Consider the following 26,485-nt stretch of genomic DNA (forward strand, 5'->3'; position numbering starts at 1 on the left):
CTACCCCAGGCTTCCACTGGGTTTTTTTTTGAGCTGAGTTGCCTCTCAGTGCTTTTCTTTGAGAAGAACACCATTTGGGTGTCAGGATATCAAAGCCAGACCTCCAAAGCACTGCTATTTCTTTGCAATTTGTATGTGAGCTCTGCAGTCCTCCCAGTCGATGGCATGCATGGCACACTGGGCAGTTTTTTATTATCTCATAATTGCTTTCTTGTTTATTTAAAATCAGATCTAGTTTCTCTCATATACTTACACTTCCAATTTGTAATACCATGTCTGTAACATTATTTAGGCAACTTTTCAGAAGTTTCCCTTTGCCCTACCCCAAAGCTCTCATTCCTTGCAAAATCAAATCCTTTCACTTTAGGAACTGGGCCTGAAGTTGTCTGTTAGCCACGGCTTCTGTTTCTTCAGTGATGGACTCCACAGTGCCAGAGGTAAACATGGGATGGTCAGGAGTGGTACGGTCAGAAATGGCTGGTAATTTGCTGGCCTCACTCGCTTGATACAGGGAGGGTTAGACAAAACATTTTACCTCTGACACAACTGAAGCTATAGGCTTCCACACCTCCTGTTCCAGGCAATACCATCCTGTCAATGAGAATGACCCGCTGCAAACTTAGGTCCCCTGGAGATCTCTGCAGAGCATTTCTGCCTGTACTTTTTGTTTGTTTTGGTTTGGTTTTGGTTTTTTTTTTAGGGAAACCTTTGTGATTTTGCCTTTTTGGGAGAAAGATTTTTTGTGCAAATGCTGTGACAGACTGTTATAAAACATACTGCTAGGGTTTTCATCTATTGCTTACCAAAAAAAAGGAATTTCCAAAATGAAAAACAGCTTCACACAAAGTCAAATTGTTAGTATCAATAGTAAGGGCACATGCCTGGGCTTGCAATGAAAGGCAATATAATATTCTTTCTAACGTGCCTGACAGAGTCACTGTGACTGGCAACCGATGCAATTCTTGCAAAACAATGTTCCAAGAGCCTATGACAGTAGAAAAATCTCTTCTAGGTTTCAGTAAAAGTAAAGATTTGCAGGTGAGAAGACAAAACCCCATGAAATTACAGCTGTGCTATCTCACTCTGCATTTTGAGAAAAAGTTTTTAGTTGTTGCATTAACTGACTTTTCAATGGAAAGCAACATTCTAAACAGGTTATGTCTAATTCAGAATAGACAATGCCAGTTCCATGATTATTACCCCCTCAGATTTTTGTATGCCTGGCATTAAGAGATTTGATTGCTTTCAACCTTTTGAAATGCAATGAGGCACTTCAGTTAAAAAGCAAATAAAATGCTCCAAATTATTAAGATGCAGGCTATTATAAAACTTCAGAAATAATACCAAGATAAGGAAAAGAAACTGTGTTAATACTCACAGGTAAAATGTCTTTATGGTGTAGAAGGTTTAGAGAAATACACCTTAAGTATTTCCAGATTCCCTGTTGCCTCCTGTAGCAAAACACGTGTCCTTGCCCTGCACTGGGACTGCCTTCTTATAGTCCGTGTATAAATACAAACACCCTGAAATATGACCCTCAAGGAAATTCCTGTTTCTGCCCTGGGAAGCAATTTAAAGACTGTGCTGAAAGGGGAAATCCAGATTAATATTCACTTACAAGCAACAAAAGATAATGCACATTTGAGGCAGCCATAAATGTCTCCCATGCAGAAAAAAACCCTGGAGATAGCTTGTTTTGGTGGTTCAGCTTTCTAAACAGTCCCTTCATTTCCCCTGAGCTGTGTCTAAAATACAATATCCACCCATGACTGGAAGATAAAGTAACATTAAGAACCCTAAAAGATCATAAGGTACCATAAGATGTAACCAGGTTCAGATTTTAAGAACAGCATTTACTAAAACATACAATGGCGAAGCAGGATTTCTTATGCTACCTGTGTAATGACAATGCACTTCCATTGTAAGGTCGGTGTCCGTCTTGGTTATAGGTGAATTTTTTGGATTCTCTCCAGAAACATCCCACATGTCATTAACGATAATGATTTTACACACTAAACCTTTTGGCTAATCCTGCAGATGGCAAGGGAACTGCTTTTAGACAGAAAATAGGTATAAATTTGATCAGGACTAAGCTAAAATGCCCTACAGCTTTTAAGACACTATTCAGCTACCTGGCCTTGCTCAAGTGAAAGGGTCAGGTTTCCTCGGTCGCGATGGGTTCCTTCAGGTTCTTGGGCTGGCACAGCCCTCAGCACGTAAACATTGCCAGTCAGAAGTGATGCCTGGTGGTGGGAAATTTTGCTCTTCAATAATATTACAATTTTTTGGACATGATCTAAAGTAATGCTCCATCCAGCAGAGACACTGGTCCTGGTGCAAGGGAATGTTCTTCTCTCTTTCTTTCACTACGTCTCTAAGTTATCTTTTCAAGTTGCTTTCATCTCTAGAAGCACCTTTGGGTATTTTATGCCGATCTTCATAGATTTTGTATACTAGAACTGGCCTGAAGGTTGCTTAAGATTCAGCCTCAACTTCTTCCTTTCATTGTAAGTCAGCAGGTAGAACTGCTGTGCTCCTTTGTGCCATGCTATCATCTTTTTCCAGCAAACCTTTGGTCTACCAGTAGGCCTCTTGCAAATGCTGAGGGTGCCTTGTTGGCTTGCCACATTGGAGCACTGAAGAGCTTCAAATAACATTACTGCTCTGCCTTTTTTCAGCTACCATTTCACCTATTGGTTGAAAATTCCCAAGCTGTCCTCATTTAGTGTCCGTCACGGTAAATGTACAACAAAATCCGATAAAGACCCGCTCTGTCCACCTTTATTTTTCTTTTAGACATTATGTCCAGCAGGGCAAATAGCTTTTTCTACTTATAGAGGAAACTCACTAATATTAACTCCTCTGATCCTTTCTCAGCTGGATCCTTGTAAGCTGGACCAGGGACTATTTCTAGTAATTTTTATATTTTCCCAGTGCTTCTAAGCTAAGATAAATTTGCTATAGCTTGTTAAAAATAAAGTTCTCCAAGAACCTTTAAGAAAAAAGCACTACACAAGAGGAAATGTGCTCCTTACCTGTTATGCTGTTGCATTCCTTGGCACTATTCTAAAAACTTAAATGACCCATTTCAGAGCCCCTACTTCCTCCGTTATTGTTCCCAAGGCTCTCTGGCTTCAGAGCTACAGTGTATCTGAATAAAAGGACAGTGTTGGAGACGGGAATATTGTTAACAGAAATTTAAAAACAGGCTAAACCTTAAGCAAATAAATGCTAATGAACTATAATGACATGAAAGAGCTTCCAGCAAAGTGACGAATACTGAAATGTTGACTGGACACATTTCTCATGGTAAAAGAGGAGTACCTCTAATGCCAGAAAATAGTTTAAGACAGAGCTATTTGCCAGAAGTATTAGGAAGAACATTTTCACATGAACTGCTAGACCACTGTACGGTTTGCTGTATAAAGACGTTTTATACACAGGGCAAGATTAAGCGCTGGTCGATCAGGATATTTCCTTTAAAATATTTTCAATAATTTTGGTTTACTCTAAGAGAGGATGTGGCCTGCCTAACCCGAGTCACCCAATGCCAGCTTACTTTCCAAAACTGCTTTTCAACTGATACTGTAAACCTCATCTTGAAAAGATGCTGAAGACCATCTGCATTCTTGGCTGAGAAAGGTTTTGGGGTGTATTTTGGTTGGTTTTCACTTCACCAGATTGAATATTCATAGGAAATTTAAAAAAAAAGGTCTTTATTGATTTCATGCTCAAGACATCCATAAAACGATCATTCATTTAATCCAAACAGCTATAAATTTGACTTATGAAAAAAAAAATATGCCTCACTATGCCACAGTATTTGTAAGAAAATAATCTTAATAATTTGGTAATTTAGCTGTAATAGTATGCACTTATTTTCTTAGGAGGTTTCAAAAGACTATAGGGTAACGTTAACTGGGAAAAGGGTGAACAACTAACCATTTATCAGTTTAACCAAATCATTAAACTTACTTCTTTGAGCTATCTACCAGCTTTAAAGAGAATATAAAAAGTAAGAATATAAACATCACCGACGCAACTCCAAAACACAAAATCAAGACCTTACAGTAACTGAAAAGGCACTTTGGTTTCTGATTCAAGTAAGTATTTCCAGTCCTGGCAAAATCTCTCACATATAGAAGCTATGTCTAAACATACATACTGGAACATACAATTCTATCATTTCAACATTAAATTTTAATGTTTTATAACAAAGCCTTGGCATCAACTTTCTGTTGGTTCAAAACTTCTGAATCAACAAACATTTTTATTTCTGCAAGCAGAAAAACTGCAATACCACTGTTCCAGGCCGTTCTATCAGTTAATTGTCATTTCCAAGGCAAAAATCTTTACAATGGCACTTTAATAAGTCATCACCCAATTATAGTTTGCCAACCTTTGTAAATTACTTTCATTTTGATTTTTCTATTTGGTACATTTCCATGTAAATCACCTACAAATATTGATTTTTTTCTTTATCCATGTTATGCTAGAGTGATAACTAAGTAAATTGACTTCCAGATTAAGCACAGAGCAACCATTAGTCTTCATCAATAATGTTCTTAAAAAGGAAATGAATATAGTAGACTAAGAAACACCCTTTTAAATAGCTACAAACCGTTTCATCACTGGACATACCCAATAATATGACGGCCTTTGGAAATTTCTGAGGAAGTTACGGTTCCATGAGCTAGCAGTGAAAGAAAAGATGGGCTCCCACAATTTAATTTTTTTGTTCTAAATTTATAATCTGTTTTCTGGAATAAAACTTTATGGGTCAGGTAGCTGACTCTTAGAATATCTTCCGTAGCTGCAAATCATGACAGCCACACTAAGAGAAATCAAGATATAGTAATTAGTATGAGCTGTCAGGTTGGCCCACATAATTTATTTCTTCTTTAAAATCTTGCATATTGTCCATCCATCAGATACCCCATCTTATACAATATAAAAATCTAGTGTTACTACATTTCTGTTATTAAAAATGTGTTACTCCAGTTTATATTCAAATCTCCACCCAAAACCATATCCTGATTTTCATCACTGGCGGCATTAAAATACACTTTCAGAAGTAAAGTTCCTTAGTGAGCATGGAGACCACACAGGGAATCTGCTTCTTCTCACTGAAGCGTGGATCATCAGACTGTGATTCAAAATTTGTGGCAACCACGTAGTTGACCCGTGTGAGGATCTGCATGATCTCAAGTTGTTTTCCATGCTCATTTAGCACAGAGCAGAGAGACTGCACAAACCAGGAGCCTCTTCCAGGATTCCGCCAGGAGTAATAACCTTACAGGAAAAACAGGTAAGAAAGTACATGGGGTTATTCTTCCTCTTTTTTTCTTATTATCTCGTGCTGAAGAATGGAACAGCAAAGAGATATATACTAATTTGTGTGAAAGATTCTGGGCAAAGAGTAACAATGTGCACACAGAAAGTTTAATTAATTCCTATCACTTGTGTCACATATCCTACTTCAGTGAAGTTGAGAATAACGTGCATTAACTCTCCAAACCTCACACTACTAAAGTACCATTCTATATTTTTGCGTTTGGGAAACTGCAAGAAGTAAGATTTCATGTTTTTCCTCTCCAAGGATATGTTTTATGCTGTAACTGTTCCTCTTCCTGCTGTCATTACATATTCAACATACTTACTAAATTGGGACACGGAAGGGCGGGATTCTCAGAATGTAGTACTGTCTTTGCCATCTGTAATGGCTGTGTCTTCTCATCTGCCAAACCTGGGCTTTCTCCCGTTTCCGCTATAGCTAGCATAAAGGGGGTGGATACAACACACTGGCCCAACATACACTGGGCTTTAGTGTTCTGTCCATCAGTGTAAAATGTATCACCAGTGAGGGTCAGCCTACAATCAAATCAATACGTATGATAAGTTTTTAGGCTTATATCCCCACCCTGACCCCCTTTTCTTTACCTGGCACCGTGGAATATGCAAACAGAAAATCTGCTTCTACTGGGATTTTGTATCTCGGATTGGCATCTGTTTCCAGAGTGTCATTTGCAGGTCCAGAGTCAGTTTGTATACCTTCATCAAATTCAGAGCCTCTGCATGCCTGAAAGCAGTGAAGACAAAGAGAACTTGTCTAATAAGGAGAAACAAGGCATTATAAAAATAAGTATTCATTAACATTTTTAATGGATAGTTTTAAGTAGTACTTTGCATGTATTAGAAGCAGAAATGCAATTCTGAGGGACATCTAATTGTTCAGTGATGAAGTCACTAGATTGCCCGTTTTAAAATATATATCCTGTACAGTAAAGGGAGAATGGTGTTGCAGGCTGTGGATCTCAGTGGACTGTCAAAGTGCCAACTCAGCATTAGCTTATTCTAACCATGATTAACTTTGCTAGTCTAGAGTCACCCTCAGCCCTCAATTATGACATAATGTCTTGTGCAGTGTGATTCTGGACATTTTCTTTGCAGTGGACTAGTCATATTCTTTGGTTCCTGACATGTGCTGCTGAAGCACTACATTTCCCAGAATAATAAAATCTTATCCTGAGATCATCTAGTCCAAACCCCCTTCTCAAGCACGGACAGCTACAGTGGATGTCCAGGACCATGTACAGTTGGGTTTGGAATATCTCCACAGATGAAGATTCTACAATCTGGGAAACCTGTTCCAGTGTTTGACGATCTATTTCAAGTATATTGCATTTTTAACATTTTCCCATTTCTCTCTTTTATTCTTAATTTCCTCTTAATCATGTGGTTTAGCTAAAGGGCACACTGGAACCACAGTCCAGGTTGGTGAGTTTCAGCTCTTGATCAGTAGCTTTGACTGACAACGCTTGCAAAAAAAATAGCAGTCTGATGGGTTTATACAACACGACTTGTTGCCTTTATCAAGATAATTTTAAAGGCAAAAAAGTACACATTCCAAACTTATAATTAAAAGAAACATCACTTTAGTAGTACGAAGAGTCTAAAATAGACACAGCTTTCACTTTGAGGTTGAGGATGAATTGATGGAACATCCCAGGGAAACCCACATCTGCTGTAACTCCCGTATGTACATAATACTATGATAAAAGAGATAATTCAGACCTATGGTATGTCAGTTAAAACTATAAATTTTTAGACTACTGAGGAAGAGAAAAAATATTTCTTTTAGCAGAACGCAGTAATTTGCAGAGACAGCCTTTATTCAGAGACCCGGACAGTATTATTTCTATTGATAATCACATACTCTCCTCAGCTCTGTCTGCACAAGAGGGAGTTTATCTTTCTGCTTTGAAGTTTATATATTACCAAGCACAAAGAGAAACTATGTACAAAATTACGATAATATGTCCTTTACATCTGTGAATCTTGCATATAAAGTATCTTTTAAAAACAAACAATATAAGCCACCATACTCAGCTTCTCTCAACACATTTTTTCACAAAACCTCCAGCAAAATTGAGGAAGTTAACCTACAGGGCTCTTCTAGAAGCGGACAACCAACACAGCATGTTTTCCTGACTGCAGTGTATATTTACCTTAGGGCTATTACCTGAATGAAAAATAATTTGGGTTTCCCTATAAGGCTTTTACACTTGTCTCCTCTGAATAGCGCAGTCAAACTCTTGATAGCCATGGGTCCATCAGTACCATAGATGAGGCCTTCTTCCCCATGGCTTAGAAGGATACAGGCAAAACAAGCAGCATCACTGTGATTCTCCTCAGCAGCTACAAATCAAATACTTGTTAGCCAAAAGGAAGCAACATTTAAAATGAAGATTATATTTAGCAAACACATTTTTCTGAGACTAAATATACATTGGGCCTCTACTAGAAGGCATAAGAAGGAGTGGATAAAGATGACACAACCCACATTTTAGTAACGTGATGAGTACCTTGAATATATGAATGCATCCTTCACTTGACTCCAAGTCTAGCTCACTGGAGTCAACAGGCTGGACTCTTTATCTGACAAGGCTCTTCACCTAATACACAGGACAGGCACTTCACCTAATATGACAAGAAAACTGTGTATTTCTGAACTGATGCTGGGGGAAGAGGTGGGGATTTAAGCCTAATCCATTCAGAAATCAAATCCTTCTATACAGAAAATGGCATGCAGTGGGGCCTAAGAAATCTGTTCTAGTTTGATGTGCTTTCAGCAGGGGGTAGATTCAGTGAATTCCAGAGGTCTTTTCCACTCTAAATTATTCTATGATTCTAAATGTTTACCTTGCTTCAGTAATTTTTCCATATCATCACATCTTCGGTCATTGTATGTGTGAACCTCAAAACCTAAGTTTCTAAAACTCTTAGCTAGATCTCCAGCATCTTTATCAGTGCCATTGCGTGTACCCATTCCTGCCAGAAAACAAAGGATATAGTTGATTGCACATTACACAATTCAAAATAATTCACGTGTTCAGAGGTAAATTCTTAGGTTTATAATTAATAAACCTAAACAATGTCATGATGACATGATTTTAAAACAATCCTCTAACAGCATTCTCAGCACTGTGAGCAAATCATGAGATTTTTTTTAATGCAAAATCATGGAAAGTGTAATGTAAATATGTATCCTATCCTAAAAAATGTGGGCATGCCTTCAGCACCTTGCAAAATAGGACTCTGTGGATGATCCTTTTGGTTATGTGGTATAACATACGCATAAAGCACCCCAAAGAAAAAGTGTTGAAAAGAGTCCCTACAATACCCACATAAAAGAAACTGATGTAAATTATTTGGAGTAAACACTTCCATTTAGTGCGTTTGCCAAGTATATAGGAAAAAACCTATAAAGTTGACTATAACACAAGTATCTGCTTTGAAACCGCACATGGTCTGAAAAGTTAAATGCAGGAGTGTGAAGAGAGCACAGCTACAGCTATAAGCTTTTGTAGCTCATAGCTGTAGCTCAGGGACAGAGAAGTTATAACATGGGGTGCAGATGCCAAAGTTTAAATTTTAACAACCTAGCCTTAAATGCTGGGTCAAAGGTTTAGTATGAAGTCGGTAGACCAAGGTGACATGCTCTTTGAAATATATACTGCAAAGAAACTGCAAAGAGCTGCTCTAATGTAAGTGTTAAAAAACAGGAATAAATTGTAGGAACAACGATTTCTCAAAAAAGATAAATATTACAATTCCATGTCCTAAAAATAAATTGCTAATTGATTTATGAAAGTATAAAAATTCTAAAGTCTGTAATGAGTATGATCAAAGGAATAACATTACCTGTTTTGTCTTCAAAATTTTTGTTGTTTATAATAATACATTTGCCAACTTTCTTGTAGTCCATGTTATACTGGAATGTGGGTGTAACAATTCGGTACTGATTACTGACAGAGGACTTTGGCTGTTCTTCTCCATTTTTCTTTCTTCTAGGTGAACCAAATGAAATTATTGTTAGTAGCCAGTCACATGCAGTGTGCCTATTCATCTTAATTCAAACCTTTCGGGCAGCCCTGTCCAATGGTTTTTCTTCTCTAATGTTTGTTTTTTTCCCTTCATATTTCAGATGCAGGCATAAAGATCTTGTGATTTCCATGAAGTGATTATTTTATGCGATTGGATTCTGATGACAGATAAAACAAATGGCCTGAACATGAAGTCAGGCTGGCAGTAACCTTTTGCAAACTATGGTTCTGGACATATTTTACTTTTGCTATCAATAATTTGTGGAAGGACAGAGAGATCTCCCTTAATAACTATTCCAAGCACAAGAAGATATGCAGTTTACCCAATGGTGTGATAGGATTTGTTTATTGAATCATCGTCATCCCTAAATTCTCTGAAGATTAAGACCAAGCAGCAGGTAATTTTTATGGATAAAGGTTATAGATGTGAACAGGTCATATGTTAATTTGGTCTGCCAAACAGCAGTCTGAACCTATGCAAAAAACTAAGCACATTTTAGTGTAACCATCAATACCTGAACGTCACTTAGAAAAAAACAAAAACAAAACCCAACAAAACAAAATGAGCTATAAATGTTCTCTGTTAAGATGACTGGGTACTGACCTTTCTGCTATGTGCAGGAGTCTTAGGTTGGATTAGAAAGAGATGCAAAGGGATAGCCCAGACATTACTTACCAATTTATTCTAAATGAGGTATTAAGAACAAATCAATTACAGCCAGCATGCACACCTGATGTACAAGCCTGACAAACTCAGCAGTACTTGCTTTTACAGGTGGACTTCTTGGTCCAAGCATGTGGCTTCAGATGTTGGTGAGATCTCCTGAAGCAGAACTGAAGCCAGTGAGAGCCTATAAAGGGTCTGATTCAACCTCAGAACTATAAACAAACTTTGGAGCAAGCCCAGTTAGAATCAATGCTCAAGAAAGCGCTGAAGAAGTTATCAGCACCTCTCTTCCTTATGTGGACCAGCATCCCGCTTCCCATAGTGTTTATTGCTGATGTCTGAGAGGCAAACATAACCTACTTTCGCAGCACAAATAACTGTATGATACAGTTTGGTTTTAACAAAATTAGATTTTTCCCATAATCTCAATTAATTTACGTACTTTCACTATTCTCACTCTGACATATTTCTAAAGAGTTACTAAGCTATTTGCTTCAATAATAGCCTACAGGCATGAGATTGCTGTGAATTGATTAAATGTTGCTTAGGTCATCTACTTCCTTACCTTCCTGATTTAACAACTGTTGCCTTTTAGCTTTGAGTGTCTTCTTTTTTATTACTAAAGGACAAGACTAATTGGAAACTATAACAAACTTTCTCTAGATGATACATCGTGTTTAAATGCTACTGCAATTCAATTTTAAAACAGCTTCTTCTTACCTTTGGATGTCCTCATGTTCTGCTATAAAGGGCCAAATTAAATAGCTGCATCTGGCAAGCTTTCTCTGTACTGTTTTTACATGTGATCATCTCATCTCTTAGGCTTCTCTTAGAGACTATAAAACCAGACATTGAATTGTATCTACTTGAAGATTTTGTCTGATACTCTGGAAGTACAGCTATTTCTGGCAAATTGCAAGTATTGGTATTCTCCTTGCCTACTGCTTCTTGAGGGCTCTGGGAGCAATAATTAAATATGCTTTGCCTCAAGTAAAGATTTTAACCATTTTAAAGAATTATCCACAGCTGTATGACATTAATATTACATTTGACTTTCAAAGAGATCTTGGATTCTTATTTTAGCCTAAAATTCCCCCTGGTCCTACATCACCAGACAGCTCTCTGGCAAAGAGAGAAAAAGAAATTTCAAAACAACAAATAACCACTCTGGTTGATGAAGAGGCCAATTTCCTCAGTCCACACTAGATTCAAGTTTCTACAGATTTATCTGGCTTCACTGACTTCCTGAAAACACTGTATGACTAACAGTGACTGTTACACACAACAGAATATTTTCAAGGGGACTGTACACAATTTTCTGTTTGTCTAACCCATGAACAGTTGTGAACACTCGGGGCAGATCCACATGAGCAGTACGATACCATGTTTGCACTGCTTGCTCTCCTAAAATGCTGGAAGTGATTTAATTCTAGTCCAGAAGTCACGCAGCCACATCACTGCACAAAAAGCCTCACTGAAAATAACAGCTGGGGTTAAGTGGCATCAGGATGTAGCCACACAACTTCTCTGAAACGACTTCACTTCCCAGTTCAATAGTTTGCACTCATTCATGCAGAAATGCTTGGGAGTTTAAGGGTTGTAGCTACTACTGCTGGTATTTCCAAAGGTATGCCAGAAGCTCTTCACTGGTCAATGTCAATGTCACAGGCAAGCCTTGTCAGTGTGGTAGCACATGTAACTCTGTCATTTCCCTGTTCCTTTACACAGTATGGTTTTGTTCTAATGATCCCTTCCAAGCTCAACAGGCTAATGAGACGCTAAGCACCCAAGGCATGCTTTGTAGGGTTACGCCTATCATTTCTTTACTGGCAGGCAACAAAAATTTCCAGAAATCTTTTGGTATCTGTCCAAACTGAACAAATAAGGAAACAAAGGCTGTGGAATATACGTATCCTGGGCCTGAAGTCCAGAGAGAAACTGGTTTTGTGAAGATTGTTTTCTGTGCCAACATAGCGCAATACGGGAATTGCCTGACTGGACTAAACTGACCATCTAAGGTCCAACTCTTCAGTTTCAAGAAGCTAAATCAGACCTTGTAATAATGACTAATAAAGTAATAAATATGCAATAATCAGTCCTTAAGGGAAATGCACTGTCAGTGACAGCTGGCTTGTGTCTGAAAGCCTAAAGCTTTTCAGTTAAATTTTTATTTCCTAGGCTTTGAACTGGACACATGTTAATATAAATGTTTACTGCTGTTGTTCTTACTAAGCTTTCTAATCACCGTATTTTCCGAAAGGCTTTCCACATGTTAGTTATGCGCTATTATAAGATGTTTTAAACTGTTTGCCCTCAGTTTTATTTCATTCTGCTTCTTTGGCATCCACTTTCTTTGATTTCCGTCTTTTGGGATTCAAACTTGCCCAGACTAAATAGAAACTTGAATTTTACGACTGTTTACTCTTCCTTCAGCTTTTAATTACAACTGTGCTGTAACTCCTCATTCTGTCTCTCCTTTTGGTCAAGAGTTCAGCAAAACTGAAACTCCACTCTGGCACCATCATATAGCTTGCACATTTTCACCCTCACTGTGTCTCTAAATCCAGGCCTTAGGCTTGACAACAGCATGTCTGGGAAAGTGATTTCATCAAGTTGAGACTCCATCAGTGTCAACCCTGGGAAAAACGTTATTATCACCTTCTAATTTTTCAGATATAAAATTAAAGTTACCCGTACCATTTATCATTTCTTTATTGAGCTTTTAAATAATAAAGGCCAAATTTCTTATCATCACGAGTGGCTAAAATTCTGTCAAAGTCAATGGAGACACATCACTTGCACCACTAGTGAACTTGATTGTCTAAAGGACTTTGGGTAAATTATTATTTCAATATATATGGATATCAAGATTTAAGGATAAAAATATCACTGTTAACATTTAACTATACCTAAAGATTATTTTCAATAACAATTTTACTGAAAGCAGTGTGTCTTAGCAGCTGGGATTTCCTCTCCTTTGGCTTCCTTTCTACTGGCATCTTTCTGCACTTTCTTTGCTACCGAATATTAGTATGACATACCAACATACTAAGAATCCATATGCAGGAGAATGGCTTCCTTGGGTGTTGCAGTCTCTCATCGTCTCTCCCACCTGCTACAGCGAAGCTCTTGGGCTCAGGTCTGCCAGCCCTCCAGAGTAACAAGTGTTTCAGTGAGAACCAGCTGCTTAACTTCAAGTCTAGCGTGGAATATTTTCATGGGAAGGGTCTTCACTTTCCATCACATTACATAATGTCAGCTCTGTAGTCTGGTATTGACTACCTTTGCATAAGGTGCAAAGGCCAGGGACTGTAAAAAAACCTTCTGCTCTAAGAAAGCTGGTCTGCAGTAACTGTATGGACTCCCTTGGAACAGCATCATGCAGGGAAAGTTCTCAAGAGACGAGTGGATGAAAGGGAAACATTAAGAAGAAAGTGCAATCTCCAGAGCATAAACTGTTACACTAATCCATTTACTAAACCTCAACATTAACAATGATTAAAAAGAGGAGGATAGTAACTGACAGACGATAGAGCTCTTCTGAAAGCAGGAGCTGCTTGGCCTTAAAAGCGATGTGACACTTAGCACGCAGAAGAAACAGCTCTCCCCGGAAAAGAACTGTCACTTAAATAGCCTTAAGGACAGAGGATCAGATGAACAAAGACAAAATTCACCATCATCACTTCCCAGCCACAGGATGGGAGGATTTTCCTGTTCTTTTTCCTGTTTGTTTGCTTTTCTAAGAGGAAATTAATGTGTTCATCAAAGTGAACTCTAGAAAATGATATTACACAGGCATATCTGGGCTTTGAAAACAGATATAGTCCCTTTCTCTCCCAGGAAACTTAGGGACTTTTGTTGTTGTACTGAAAAAATGTAAGCAGATTAAAAAAAAATCTACAAATATGATACTATCCAATTTAAGGAAACTGATACGGAGAGGTGGGTGGAAGAGGCTAACCTGATTACATTCATTTCTATTCAAAGTACACACTCACAAAAGGAGAGAACTCTGTCTTACTCTTGCTCCATGAAGTTCAGTAACTCTGAGCTTTACTTGATAAGGAATATCACAGAACATTGTGATAGCTTTTACTCTGGCATGCTTCTTTAATACAGTGTGCAATCATATTATTATTTTTTAATGACTGATAACAGGTTTCTGTTAAAAAGAAAATTTGCCTTAAAAAACATGTTATCTTTACAAAACGCATCCTCTCTGGATCCCTTGTGGAGTCCCCATGCTTTTTGGCACTGGAGAATAGTTTTATTCTAGTCTCCATCACATTGTCAGCCTTTCTGTTGAGCCCCGGCAAGAAGATTACAGCCGTGGTACAGTGACAAAATCCACAGTACAATTCTTCTCAGGTAATCCATCAACATCCACCAGAACTTTCATACACTTAATGTTGTGGGATGCAAGGTATCTTAAAACTGCAATGCTCTTTATTCTATTACAAACAACTGAGATGTTTCATGACTCTTGACTCATGAGTTTTACATTTGGGGACCTCTTTAAAGCTTCATTTGAATAAATTCCCCATTGAATTACAATACTGTGGAGTAGGTGTATGGGACAACAAAACCACAGGTTTTAAGACCTGTGAAGGAACTTACATAGCCTATATTGCTGATTTAATTATATGCCGTTTGTATGGCTCTATGCTGCTCTTTCTATTAAAAAACCCCACTCCTTCCATTATTGCATGCACAGTATAAATGATGTTTGTGACTACTCACCATGAGTGCTATATTTGATCTCCCGGGGAAAAATCCTGGATTGGATTTATTTTTTTTTAAATAGGTAGTTAAAGGATAGACAGGAAACAACAAAAATGCAGAGAGGATTGTGTTTGAATTCACAAAGCATCACCAAGCTATGTGTAGTAAAACTGAGTGTGCTAGAGACCAGTTCAGTTATTCTTCCAAAAGAAGTGAATAGGAAACAGAATTCATAAATTAGACAAATCAAGGTTCAATACTTTGTTCTATGTTTCTACCTTAGTGTCAAAAATTAGTGATCTATTGATATGTCTAATGCCCTCTGATGATCATGCATTAATGTGTCTTACTCCTACGTAACCTTCTCTCCAAACTGCCAGCTTTCATACTTTTATCCAGTCTAATTTAATCATATTTAGTACACCTCTAATTACTGTACACTCTCCCTTTTTTGAATTTTTTTTTCTCTTGAAACCTATTGGCAATAACAAGCAAAAGACACTTGTTAAACCTGACTAGAGCTTTTTAGATCTTAAGTTCTTTAAGGCAGACTCTTTGTTCTTTGTCAGATCCGTTTTGGCAAAGTGTCATGCAGATTTAGAGCTGAATGCAAATAATAGATTATCCTGTTGCCTTTTCCCATTAATATTGTATCAGGTTGGCAGAGCAGCAACATTTCTGGACAAGAAGAATGTGTCACTACTTGAATTGTCTTTTATAAAAATGAATATTCCTTTACTGTTAAAAATCAGAAAGCATAAATTATATGAGATAAGGACTAAGCATTAACCATAAGAGCTAGACCAAACACGAAAACTGAATGACACTGCATTTGATGGTGTGGTCCTGGGTCACGCACTAAGAAGGCAGCATGCTAGAAAACTAACTGAAGCCTACGATAAACACTAAGAGGAGCCACTGCAGAAGACATTGGCATTTGTGAGATCTCAATTCTGTTGCCAACCTGACTGTCACACGCAATGGGCTCACAAGCCTTTTCTCCTGAATATACTGCAATGGCAGGTGCAATTTCCATCTCTCTCTTCAGACAGAGAACACCTTACCAAGGACTCTTTTGAAAAAGGTTAAATATAACTGTAAACCAAGAAAATAAATACTATCCCTCATAATCTTTTTTTAAACAAAGGTTACTCAGGCTTCCAAATTATGTGCCAGCAGATAAACTGAAAACCAGCTTAATAGCTGAACCAAAATCTCCTGAGGAAAAAGGGGTGATACTAATGATACAGGAGGGAGTTCAAGTAAATATTGCATACTTTCAATTTCACTACTTTTGTTGTTAGCAAATGACTGCTGACTTTTGATAGACTAGCACCAACAAAATAACCAGTCCTTAGAAGGCTATTTTTAAATATGCTCCAGAAAAATGTCAAAAGAAAATTAAAAAAATATCTAACATTAAAGTCAGAATCTTTTCAACATAATAGAAAGTGTTCATTTAGAAGAGAGAAGAAAAGTGGTCCTACAAGACTGAACATAAAAGTTCCCCAAAAGCATCTAAACATTATTGCACCTATATTGCTTACTATGGCAAGGAGATGTCTTACACAAAAGGCATGAAAACTGACAGCTGAAATTTATAATAGCAAACATAAACAACACAATACAAACCCCCCCCCCAGAACATTAAAACACAAAACCCAGTCAAACGGTCCTACATTTCTGTTCCCTCTAATGGCCTTATTTTGTCTGTTAAAGAAATTTTAAATTATGATGAAACGTGCCAAACTGATAATACTGGGGTCGAAAGCTCATATTTATCAATGACCTATGAAGTCTGTGCAAACCTTACATCTTCATATACTACTCTGCTGAAGTGCCTAAACCTTGAAAGTCATTTTTGGGAAGGGGTGGAATAATGGGAAATGGCAAGTGTGCTTACTCAAACACCACAGGCCCTAATGATCGCACCCCAATTTCCTCCTGGGAGCAGGCCTACTAAAAGCAACAGTGCTAGCCTGTTTGTAATGGTTCTCAAGATCAGGGCCATAGGAATTATTTAGCCTCCATCTGCTTTTTGAACTGCCAATTAGTTCATGAGTTCTTAAGGACATCAGTTGGACTTGATGATCTTAAAGGTCTTTTCCAACCTGAACTATTCTATGATCCTATGATTGCCAGCTGACTAAACAAAGACCATTTAAAAGTCACCAGAGGCAAAGCCTTTTGCTTGAATGAAGCTGAAACTACAAAGCTAATGGAGACAGTGCCTCTTGTTTCTTTGGAAACCCATGTCCCAGGCCCTCCTTATAACTGTAAGTACACTAACGTTGAAAGGAAAATGTTGCTGTGGCAGTCTTGAAAGAAAGGAGTTAGGTAAACAATGCGACTACTTTCTTGCAATTATAAAGATAATAATAAAGCTGGGAGGGACCTAAGCTATCATTAACAAATTCTTTGCCCAAGACAGGACTGAGTTCATTCATCCACATATTAAAAACCTACTTTTGTTCTTACTATGACATTATGTAGCACTACTGTTACAGATTTTGCAGAAAATTCCCAAAATAAAATGTTTTAAATCTTTTAAAGAAATCCTGGCATTTCTTTAAGTTTCCTGTAGCCTGCTGTATCACCTCCAACAGTAGAACACAAGCCATAAAAATATATATTGAGATTATATGCTAGCCATGCTTTGCTGAGTTAACTTGATGGAAATTATTAAACAAACCAAAATGGTCAACTGGAGAGACGTGTTCTGTTATCCACTAAGAGCCACTTAGCTGTGCTCTGGACGGAGAACTGAGTATGAATCCTGCTTCTGCTACTGAATAACCTTGGGAAAGTAACTCCATATCTCTTGGTCTTAGTTTTTCCATTACAAAAAGAAACTTACTTCATAAAACAATTGCAGATCTCATGGATTCTTTCCAGGGCAATAGTAATGTGGAGTAAACTACAGAATGAATTGAAAATCCACTATTATGTACACCTGTACAACGACTAGGTCCAGAGCGTGTGAGGTAGCTTACTGCCATTTGCTCCCTGGGAAAAAATGCTTGAAACAAAGACATCCTTACTGTCCACTATGGAGGCTTACAGCGGATCTCAGTTGAGAAACAAATTCCTATCTTTGGTTACTGTACATTAGCTTCCCTGAAGAGACAGAACTGCTAGTGCCTGCACAAGATTATTTAACATCAACTGCAAAAATGACAGGGTTGCAGTCCACATGGCATTTCCCCAAAGTATATTATAGCCCTAAAGGCCTCTGGGACCTTGGCTAACAGTCAGGATATCACAGCTTATCACATTGCAGCTACTCAGCTGAACCACAGCAATGGCTATTTGTATGTTCCTTTGAAACCACCCTCTAAAGTGTATTAGCTTGAATCACAGTAAGGCCTCACCTACCACAAAGCTTCACAACTGCAACAGTCTCAGAGATGAACAAAATCAGCTGGTGAGCTGCACCATGCTAACTGCAGTGACTGACTCACCTGACTGCCAGCACACTTTTCATTTGATCTCTTGCAAAGTAAGCCACAGACCTCTATTTGGTAGTTTCTACAAACATGCAGCTTCTGTTTAATCTACAGAACATCTTTTAGATTTATATCCAACCTTTTTTTAAAAGATCCATTTATGGATCTATTCAAACCATTTATGAATTCTTTGCTTCCAGGAAGTGCCTCCTATCTTCTGATCTTCCATCACCTATTTCTATAATACACTATATATTTGTATAGTACAAGCAAATTATTTTTCAACTTTAGTTAGAAAAACTAAATACATTTTAAATCCCTCATTATAAGACATTTTTCAGATCCTGAGCTACTCTTGTAGCTTTTTTGTCCCACTTTAGTTTCAGACCCTTCTCCAATTAGGAGGGAGAATCCCCTTTAAGAACTTGGAAACCAGAGCAACTCAGTCCAGGACAACTGGAAACTCACTGTGTAATGGAAGGAGTTGAGTTGTTAGAAAGAGCAAGCCTCAGACTACAACTTCTGGCATACTTTGTATATTTTATATATATATATCTCTTTGGAGTTCTGATATATCTAAATATGTCTTTCTCTCCTTTTAACTGTGTGTTAGTGATGGCCTTAATATAAATCAAAACCATGGCTGCAGTTTTATTTATTACATACAAACGAAGCAGACAAATAGCACTGGGGCTAAGGCTGCTACACTTTGTAAAAAAAGTTTTAATGCAGGCTATTTTTTGCAACAGCTAAAAAAAGTTGAGAGAAAAAATGAAGCAAAGAGCACTGGGGCTAAGGCAGCTACACTTTGTAAAAAAAGTTTTAATGCAAACTATTGTCTAATATTGTCCACATTTTGCAACAGCTAAAAAAAGTTGAGAGAAAAAAAAAGGAAATAGGTAGAAGTATCCGAGTCTGTGTGCACTTAATATTTTAAGTATCATTCATGGCCTATATGACAGTTTTCTGGTGAAACGCCTGCAGTAGAGAGGACCAAAACAGAGTAAGTTCTGAACTCTCAAGCATAAACTTGTAATTCATCTTCAGCCTTCTAATTAGCTGCATGGTATCTGCTGTGCAGGCCTCACAACATTGTACACAACACAACACAACCTTCAAATTACATTCAAAAGGTAAAATTTTACAGGTAAAGAATATTGTTTGCTGAAAGGCTTTCTGCTCATTTCTAGAAAACCTGCATGTACATGCCTTCCATGGGTGTTCTGGAATTTGAAATCATGCCTGATCATATCCTAGGTAGTAAAATGTACATAGACAACTGCCAATTTTATGAAAAAAAAAAAAAAAGATGAAGCCTCTCTTATCTACCATAGTTACTGAGAGCAATTAGGAGGTATCTATATTGCTATATCGACTGCTTGGAAAATGTCTCAAAATAAAGCAACCCCTCCCAAACACTATTTCTCAGAGAACACTCTGGTTAGGATTAGCAATTGCAAAATGCCAGTATAATTATAATTAGCTTGATATAAGCACTGAAACTAAACTCTTTTAGGGTATTCATTCAGGAGATTTCCAAACAGGTGGGAGGGAAGGAAGGAGGTAAATAACATTCTACAGTACCTCGGCTCATCATCAAACGGTACTCCACACTGCATCTGAAAACAGCTTCAGCTTGTCCTCCAGAGCAAGTCTAATGTTCTTTGGTAATGCTAGGAGCCCACCATGCTCAGGGTTACATCGGAGAGTGAACAGGATGCTCTCTGTGCTCAGGCCCAAAGATTTGCATGTGTCAGCAGTGGGTCACGCTGGACTTTTCTGTGGGGCTATTCAAACCCTCATAGCTATCACCCTGCAAGCTGAGGTCATGCAGGCCTGATCTACCTTTGCTGACAGGCAGAAAACACACTCCCATCACTCTGATTCTATCACTGTTCCTATGTAAGAGTGTAGGAAAATACAGCAGATCTTGAGATGGAGGTGGGACAGCAGACTTCACTTTCTAATTTGTCTTTCTTCCTCCTCTCAAAACCTGATCCACCATTACTACAATGTTTACACAATGTATATTTCTAAGAAAATAATGCAAATTAACATGCACAGTTTACAAAATCTCTTTGTATTCTAATTCATAGAACTATTTCCTACATATTTACCCTTAAACAGTTTTGTTTTACTATAAATTTGGCTCAATTTGGTTTGGATTCCTTTGAAAGCTTAAAAATGACACTGCATAATAGCTTTCCTCCAAATTTTGTATGATGGCAGCCCAGAATTTGTTGTAATGAAGGAAATAAATTACTAGAGTGAAAAGGACTTGACTCACTGTTGTGATTGCCACAGATAGAGTTTGTGGATAACCCAGTATTTGTTGAGTTTCAGAAGATAAAGTCTCTAAGGATACTGGAAACAAATATTGACTGTGAATTAATGAGTTCTTACAAATTAAGACTAGATAATTTTTCAAGATACTTGGGTATTTCCTATATGGTACATCCAGTAAACATCCAAGGGAAAGTACAAGCTCTGACTACAGTTTTCACTAATTGTTAAATGCTCCTGCAGTACTCTCCTGAAGTTCAGCTCCATATCTAACAAAAACTGCAATAATAAAAAAGAAAAAAACAACCTCTGGCTTAAAAGAGAATAATGAAAATGAAAGATCCCTGTTGCTCTATGTTAAAATCTCTTTATTGCCTTTGTGGGAATTAACCTTAAGAGACTATAGATGCCAGAACCTATTGCTTCTGAAATGTTATGTTCGGTGCTTTGGGGGATATTTAGCTTGTGCAAAGCAGAACCCAAAAACTCCAAACAAAGTTACAGGATAGATTAAGGCACAGAGTGATTTGCTTAGAGACATAAAGGAAATGCAAGGCTGAACCACGAGTTCAGTTCAGACCTCTGCATTGCAGCCCAGAGCATAACTTCAAATGATGATTCATCAGCTGTTTGTTTTAAAGTAACTTGTAATTTTTGTTCTATCTAAGGATAAATGAGATGCTTTTCTTAGCAATATTTATTTTTTAAAGGTCTATAATATTCCATCACTGAAAAATCTGTAACAGAACTGCATTTTTAATTTTAAAACTGTAAAAATTATGATAAAAAAGATGAGGTATCATTCAAGGCATCATCTGGATTTGAACACGTTAATGTCAAGGCAGGAACAGCTGACATTTCATGCAGTGGAGGCCAATACAGTTTCTTCATTAGCATACAGTGCTACATACTACTGCATACAGTAGTACTTTTTCTATAAAGTAAGCAATTAATTTGTAAGATCAGGCCCAGTGTTTTCAAATGGCCCAAAAAATACAAAATGGGTAACTCTGGAAAACATGCATCTGCATCACCGTGAAACTGTCCTCCATAAAGATCTACCTGCAAAGCAGCTCCTTACAAACCAAATAAAAATAAACTGTTGCTAATCAAAAGTGGATGGAAAATAGCTCCCCAAAAGACAGAAGGACAGACGAACAAAGCTGAGACAAAGACAACTTTCCACACCTCTTACAGCTCCAAAGCTGAGGTTCAGCTGAGGCTCAATCTCAAAAATTAATATTTATTCTTTGAAGGACAAGGCTATTTATTTTGAGATATACGGCTATACTGAGACAAGAGTCATGAAGTTAAAACAGACAGCTTTGTCACATCTGTGATTCCCCACCTTGATGCCCTGTAACCTAAATAAACACCGCACAAATGAAAAGAAAACCTATATATCCATAATTTTTTTTTATCTAAATACTAGTTTGCAAACCTGGTAGATATTATAACTATACAGCCATCATAACTATTGAACTACAGAAGGCAAGATACACACTGATGTTTCCAACAACCTTTCAAATTAATGGCAATGAAAAGTCTCAAACTTTATAGTGGCTTGACTTGGCAGAAATAAATACCTTATAGATATTTTGGGTTTGCAGTGTTAAACAGCTGAAGTACTCTTGGTAACTACATGTCAGTGTACCCTACAAGCCTCTCAAATTCCTCAGTGGGGTTTTTTTACAATATCTTTCATGTTTCTGCATTAAGGGCGCTACAGAATCACACAATTTCAATTGTAACTAGGTATTTGTAAGAATTCTTAAATATAAAGTTAAATTATGTTTTCTGTTTCAAGATGAGAAGGGGAATATTGACTGTAAAATAGACAGTAGGGCTAGAGCAGATAAAAGTAACCAGAGGACAAATAGTTCTATACAGTTAAATTAGAATAAAACTGGTTCCTAGATACTGCTAACAACCACCCACTTCTGCATTATCCTTCTTCACTGAAGCCCACAGAGTCATGGTATTGACAGCGCAAGTATGAGTCTACCAAGTCTTGGGAATTTTCAGATGCAGCTTTTTAAAAAAAACCAACTTTCATTAGGAGTAAGAGAAATCTTAGCTCTACTTAATACAGAGGAACCACAATTTTATTCCGTTTCATGTTATATTGTTTCCTGTATGCTAAAACGGGTTCGCTGCGATCAATCTTCCTAATACAGTTCCCCAATAAAAGACAGAAGTTACCAAATGAGGATATTAAATCATCCTGTGGAGAAGTGAGACTATTTTTAATGCCTCAAAAGTGTAACAAGAGCACACACAGCATAGAAAAGAAAAAATTCCAGGGGAAAAATTCTATTAGTTTCTAACTATCACATAAAGAATTAAAATACACGTTTGAAATCCTCAGCTCAATCTTTGTTTAACCACGTTTTAAAATTTTGTTTCACGCAGACTTGCCAGAGTGTATCCTGATATTTCTTCTTTCTGAAACGTAGCTTTTTGCTCAACTGCACTGCTTCCTAATTTTTGTCCATTTTTGCATTAAACAAAATTGATACCCTCCTGCCATCTAGTGGCTAAAAAAAACCCTAAACCAAACACCAGTGGCAGATGTTCGTTCAAAACTAACTTTCAATCTTTTTCCCCACCAACCAGTTAGCTCTTCACCACCAACGTTAACTAGTACTAGCACTTGTTCAAAGAAAAGGAAATACGTAGATGATAATTCCCCTAAACTGTGGTGCAGCCAGAAGAACCTGCCCACTGCGTGGCTTGCTCTGAGCCTTGCAGCCTCCATGGTAAAGCAGGCTCACAGACTTCTCGGAGAGAAATATGCTGTAGTGAGTAAGATTTTCACTTATTTCTACTCACTGCCCTTGCTAGATAAATCTCCAGTCACAGCCAGAGAATGGTGAATTGGAGCTGTGAAGCTACTGGAAACCGCTGGTCTTTCTGCACAGCTTTGAATTCAGTTTCTCACTGCTCTGTTCTCTTAAAATTAATGTGCTTATTTAACTATACAAGCTACTTGTTTTCCTATTGAGCTTATTATTTTAAGCAATACGAAATGAAATACAATGTGGAATCTTCAAGGACTTCCCAAAAGATGAATGCCTCAAACTGATGCATAGCCAAATTATTTGAAAAATTTCTTATTAGAAAAAAAGTGATAGAAATGCTGATTACTTCCTTCCCTTCAGGAATGATTAACTTTGAGTTGCATAATTTGATAATAGTATTAGCATATCATCTCTTATAGAATCATAGAATCATAGGTTGGAAGGGACCTAAAGGAACACCTAGTCCAACCTTTCTAGGGAAGAAGACCAACTGAGATATTAAAACATATATTTTATAAAGTTTAAAAGAAACGTTTGAAAAATGCTTGGAAAGATTTAGAAACAAATGTTTGTTGTCTGTTTTACATGATGTGATTCTGTTTAATAATATACATACACATCATAAAACATATTTGAGGAATGATAAAATGAGACAAGGTAAAGTGATTTCCTTAACAGCACATCAAAAGTCTTCTAAGACTAAAGCCTCTTCACTTCTCTCACAGATGTGTTAGCCCCATTAGACTCATATAATAAGCAGCAAAATAAAATTATGTTCTCCATATACTTTCTCTGAATTAAACTGTTCACTTGAATGTGAATGTCCAATAGTAAAAAAAAAATAAAATCAAAACCTCTCTGTAAATACAGGTCTTTGTAATAAACACCTCTGATAAAATCTCTCTAAATCCATGAAGTTCACAGCGTGAAGTAGCCATCTGCTGACATTCAATAGTATTCATAAATTTTACATGTTCATTTTTCATCTTTTGCATTTCCAATTACATTTATTTAATGTTTTCAGGAGTACAGACAAGCAGTACGTAGTTCTTGCTTCCTATACCTTTTATGAAAGTAAGCTTATGCTTCAGTGAGACTACTATGCTTTAAAATGAAAGGCTTTTAATTTTCTCTGTAAAGGGTTACATCTCTAGACTCAGTGAGGCTTCTTTGTGCTACAACCTAGATGGCACATCCAGGCTTTAAACTAACTTAAAGAGTCAGCGGGGGATTCCAATGATGCAGGAGATTAGCTGAACTGAATGCAGTAAAATAGATAATTAATGGTATATTTAATTCCCAGCACCACCAAAGGGCAATGTTCAAGATGAGGGACTATAATTGATGCTAAATGAACGTAGTGGTCTCCTGAATACCAAATAAAGCTTATGGGAGATACTACAGGTCTCCCTATAGGGAGATACTATAGATAGCTGCTTTAAGGTACAGACAAGGTACATTAAACCTATACATCATAAACCATGTCCCTGTCCAGACCATCTATGGCATTGCGGACACGGCGAAGTGACCACCAAATTCCCATTAGAAGGGTAGTATGACAGCTGATACAACAATAACAGGAACAACTTACCTTCCAATAAGTGAGAATCTGCTACTTCTGTCTGGCTTTGCATCAAATTCATCATTGCAATCTTCATCACCTCTCCCTTGAGTAGAGCAATGTTGATCTTCTGACATCTACAAATAAAAGTACAAGAATGTAAGTGTCCCTCAATGAACACTATCATTTTAGAAATACTTCTATAAATGAAACTGTTAAACCAGATATATGTGAGGTTCTTAGTCAGTTATACTGTAGATACTTCATCAAGTACGAGTGGCTATAGATTTCTGGCCCAAAATTAACATGATGTTGCACACGTTCAGCCGTCTGTATTACCTTGTGGCAGTTACCAAAAGTGACTTGTGTAACACCACTCTCAAAAATGCAGATAAGAACAACAGTAAAAGTAATTTTATGGTGAAAGATCTTCTGACTATTTCCCAGTAATTTTTTCATGGTCTGGAAAGAAGTATGTTGGGAAGAAAGCAAGGACAACTAATATAAAAATATTTGTAACTTCAGTCATCTCCAGTACTAAGACACCCAGAGAGCTCCTGTGTCTTCATGTGCCTATACACAGTCAAATGTGCATAAGAGAAAAAAAACCTGTGTTATCTTCCACGGATGGGATCTTTGGTTTTCATTTCTGTTTTGTCTATATGAATTTGATATTCTTCTCATGATTAATTAATACATGTGTACAGTTGTTAGGGAAAAAAAAGAGTTGTGAAGTGTTTCTTGGAAATTAAAAGGTATTTTCATTACATAAAGCAGCCTCTTATACAAATTGCTGTATTTCAGCCAATATTTTTTTTTTTACTCCAGTGTAAGCTTGGAACATCTTCACTCATCTGAAAAGCGACATGGGGCACTGCTAGACAACAAGGCTGAGCTGATCTAATAACTTCTTCCTGATGAAGAACTGGTCTCTCTCTCCTCTTCTTCCTCGTACTGAGTTGCCCATTCAGGAAGTTTATTTAGATCATTAACCCAGGAGAAAACCACAAGAAGAAAGGAGTCATTTTTCTGGTAGCGCAGTGACCTGCACCAGCTCAGCGTGGGGCGAGAAGCACTGTGGGGAAGGCGGCGCAGGACCCCCACCTTCGCTCACGGCGGGGTGCTCTGAGCCACCTTGTCCAACTCCAGCTCCAGGTCTCTGTAAGGAAAAGCAGCAGCGATTCCTGCCCCTTCCCCAAATTTAGCCGGATTAAACATGCTTTTATAATACATTTACTCAGCAGAGTACATGTTTACATCTGGCTTGAGAACTCCCCGGTGACCTTGCAGCAGCTCAGAGGCCGGGGGGCCGGGCCCGCGGGGGGCCGCCCCCCCCCGCCAGGATCCGGGGCACCGGCTGAAATTTCTGAGCTCCGTGAGAGTAACAGCACCTCCCCAAAGCGGGGGGCCAGGTGCGCCTTTCACAAACAAACACATTTTTTAATAATTTTCTAAATAAATGAAGACTCGAAGCTGCCCCGGGGAAGCAGCCCCACACCGAGGACGGCGCAGCCCCGGGTGGGGGAAACCAGCGCGGCCGGCTACACAGACCGCAACCCCCGCCGCCAGTACTTCTGCCCTCTCCCGCGAGCCGCTGGCGCAGCCCCGGGCAGCACCCG

The 26,485-nt window shown here is 37.9% G+C and overlaps 2 protein-coding genes across 5 annotated transcripts in view; both read right to left on the reverse strand.

The window, feature by feature from the left end:
* Nucleotides 1-274, reverse strand: part of PLEKHS1 (pleckstrin homology domain containing S1) — an 18,314-nt gene extending 18,040 nt beyond the window's left edge. The window contains 1 exon segment of the mRNA XM_035891505.1: nt 254-274. Coding sequence (XP_035747398.1) covers nt 254-274 — 21 coding nt within the window.
* Nucleotides 275-3,717: 3,443 nt separating this feature from the next.
* On the reverse strand, nt 3,718-26,479 carry CASP7 (caspase 7). Of its 4 annotated transcripts, none has more exons than XM_009635893.2 (7): nt 25,971-26,479; nt 24,897-25,003; nt 9,205-9,350; nt 8,203-8,331; nt 7,523-7,698; nt 5,941-6,079; nt 3,718-5,292 (listed from the first exon to the last, which is right to left on the reverse strand). In XM_009635893.2, exons 2-7 carry the CDS (start codon nt 25,001-25,003, stop codon nt 5,069-5,071), a joined length of 921 nt encoding a protein of 306 aa, XP_009634188.1. In that variant the 5' UTR covers nt 25,971-26,479; the 3' UTR covers nt 3,718-5,068. The 4 variants fall into 4 exon arrangements, with proteins under 4 accessions (XP_009634188.1, XP_035747365.1, XP_035747364.1 ...); XM_035891472.1 differs by lacking the exon at nt 25,971-26,479 and adding an exon at nt 25,476-25,963; XM_035891471.1 differs by lacking the exon at nt 25,971-26,479 and adding an exon at nt 25,206-25,451.
* Nucleotides 26,480-26,485: the final 6 nt, after the last annotated feature.

This window comes from Egretta garzetta, unplaced genomic scaffold (genome assembly GCF_000687185.1).
Source record: "Egretta garzetta isolate BGI_Z169 unplaced genomic scaffold, ASM68718v1 scaffold273, whole genome shotgun sequence".
Classification (NCBI taxonomy): domain Eukaryota; kingdom Metazoa; phylum Chordata; class Aves; order Pelecaniformes; family Ardeidae; genus Egretta; species Egretta garzetta.

Coding starts and splice junctions, on each gene's coding strand:
- CASP7 (XM_035891471.1), bottom strand. CDS start 25,325: ATGAAAAAATTACTGGGAAATAGTCAGAAGATCTTTCACCATAAAATT. Junction 7,699..8,202: donor GGAAAAATTACTGAAGCAAG/GTAAACATTTAG, acceptor TTTGATTTGTAG/CTGCTGAGGAGAATCACAGT. Junction 6,080..7,522: donor CCAAATTATTTTTCATTCAG/GTAATAGCCCTA, acceptor CACTGCTTTCAG/GCATGCAGAGGCTCTGAATT.